This window comes from Macadamia integrifolia, unplaced genomic scaffold (genome assembly GCF_013358625.1).
Source record: "Macadamia integrifolia cultivar HAES 741 unplaced genomic scaffold, SCU_Mint_v3 scaffold_15A, whole genome shotgun sequence".
Lineage (NCBI taxonomy): Eukaryota > Viridiplantae > Streptophyta > Magnoliopsida > Proteales > Proteaceae > Macadamia > Macadamia integrifolia.
Genome location: NW_024870627.1, coordinates 426108 through 427946, shown reverse-complemented (window position 1 = coordinate 427946; position 1839 = coordinate 426108). Strand labels below are relative to the sequence as shown.

The 1839-nt window shown below is 37.1% G+C and overlaps 1 protein-coding gene across 1 annotated transcript in view; it reads right to left on the bottom strand.

Annotated features, from left to right (window-relative positions):
- Positions 1 to 677: 677 nt before the first annotated feature.
- The window catches only part of LOC122070970 (1-aminocyclopropane-1-carboxylate synthase-like), a 3005-nt gene continuing 1843 nt past the window's right edge, over positions 678 to 1839 (bottom strand). The window contains exon 4 of the mRNA XM_042635230.1: positions 678 to 1680. Coding sequence (XP_042491164.1) covers positions 678 to 1680 — 1003 coding nt within the window. The remainder of the gene's footprint in view (positions 1681 to 1839) is intronic.

Here is a 1839-nt window from a genome sequence, read left to right as displayed (position 1 = left end):
TCCTTTCTAAAAATAATAGATTTAATATATTAAAAAAAAAATTAAATTGTTATTATGTCCTGAATTATTGACCAAGATTGATCCGCTTCAATATATTTTGGTGACAACCCAAGGGGGATTTTTTTTTTTTGGAAGGTCTATGATGATAGCAGAGGGGATGCGACCCAATGGGCCCATAGGACTTGGAGAAATATTTATAAGAGTTGACGTCCTTTTGTGAAAGTAAGATAAAAACAAGAGGTAAAGGGGATTTCCTAGTTAGGATTCTGGGCAAGAGTTCTTGCCATGAGTTTGGGTGTTCGTGAGAGATATCCACTATAATTTTTTTCCATCATATAATGAATCATTTTCACTTTCGTCCGTGGATGTAGCACATCACATCGGTGTGTGAATAAATCTTTGTGTCTTACGTGAATCTATTTGTTTTCTATTCATGTTTCTTTGATGCTTGTTCTAACAGATATATAACGAATAAGACTGTAAAACTCAGGCAAGAAAACAAGAGGCCTTAGTAACTCCACCTTCAGCATTGCCATCTGCAGAAAAAAACTAAGGACTTCACATTAATATGTCACATGGTTTACACCGAAAGTATTTAAAATATTTAAAATATAATAAGATAAAAACTAGGACAGTTATTTATAAATAAAGACATTCCATTAGGCACACATATGGCCTTATGTCCTAGCACTAACAAGGGGTGAGTGTGGTGACATAGTGCATGGCGACATGAGAGACTCTTCCATCCTCCTTGATTTGAAGCTTAGGCTTACCCTAAGATTGCTCTTGGAACGTTTAGTACTCCTTAATACTGCAGCCACTACCTCCTCTTCTTTGGGTTTCCCCACAAATTTCTGCATTCTCTTTAGAGCTACTTCCATGGTCTCATCATCCATATTTGCAAAACAAACCCTAAACCAACCAGGCTCTAAGCAATGGAAAGACGAACCAGGTGAAACATTGAGCTTAGCATCATGGACTATAACCCTCCATATCTTCATCTCTTCTTCCAGTGTTGGTTCTGTAAGAAGCTTCCTCAAGTCCATCCAGCAAAATAGACCTGCATTACTGTCTAAACATTCAATCTCTACTTTACCAAGTTCACTTCTGATGAAGTTATACCTTTTAGCTAATCTATTTGGACTCTCCACCAAGAACCTCTCTACAAACTCATCATCTGATAACATAGTTGCTATAAGGTGTTGTGTCTGTGTTGAGACAAGTCCAAAGCTTGACATCTTTCTAGCACAGTTCACAACCTCATCATTATATGAATATACTATCCCAACCCTGAAGCCTGGAAAACCCATATCCTTTGAGAGGCTATAAACAATGTGGATGAGGTCTTTATTGCAATCACCATCTTCTTCTACCATCTCTGAAATGCTTGTGAACTTGGGTTGGCTGAAGACTGTGGCTGCATATATCTCATCACAGACTAAATGGATGTTCTTCTTGTTGATGAAGCTCACTATGGTTTGAAGTGTCTCTTTGTCCAAGGTAGTTCCTAAAGGGTTTGATGGATTGGTGATGAGAAGACCCTTTAGATTGATGTTGGCTTCTTGGGTTTTCTCATATGCTTCTTCTAAAGCAGCTTTGGTGATCTTAAAACCATTAGAGCTCTCACAAATGACTGGAAATAGTTGCACTCCTGTTCTCCATCTCAAATCTCTATCAAATCTGCAATTGGATACTAAACCTTTTTAGTAAACCACTAGAGATGACTACTCAAAGCAAACAACAAAGGCAATAATGTTAAGTGGGGTCTTTCTCAATGGTGGATCTTATATTTACTCACACACACACATATATATACATATATATATATATTTTTTTTTT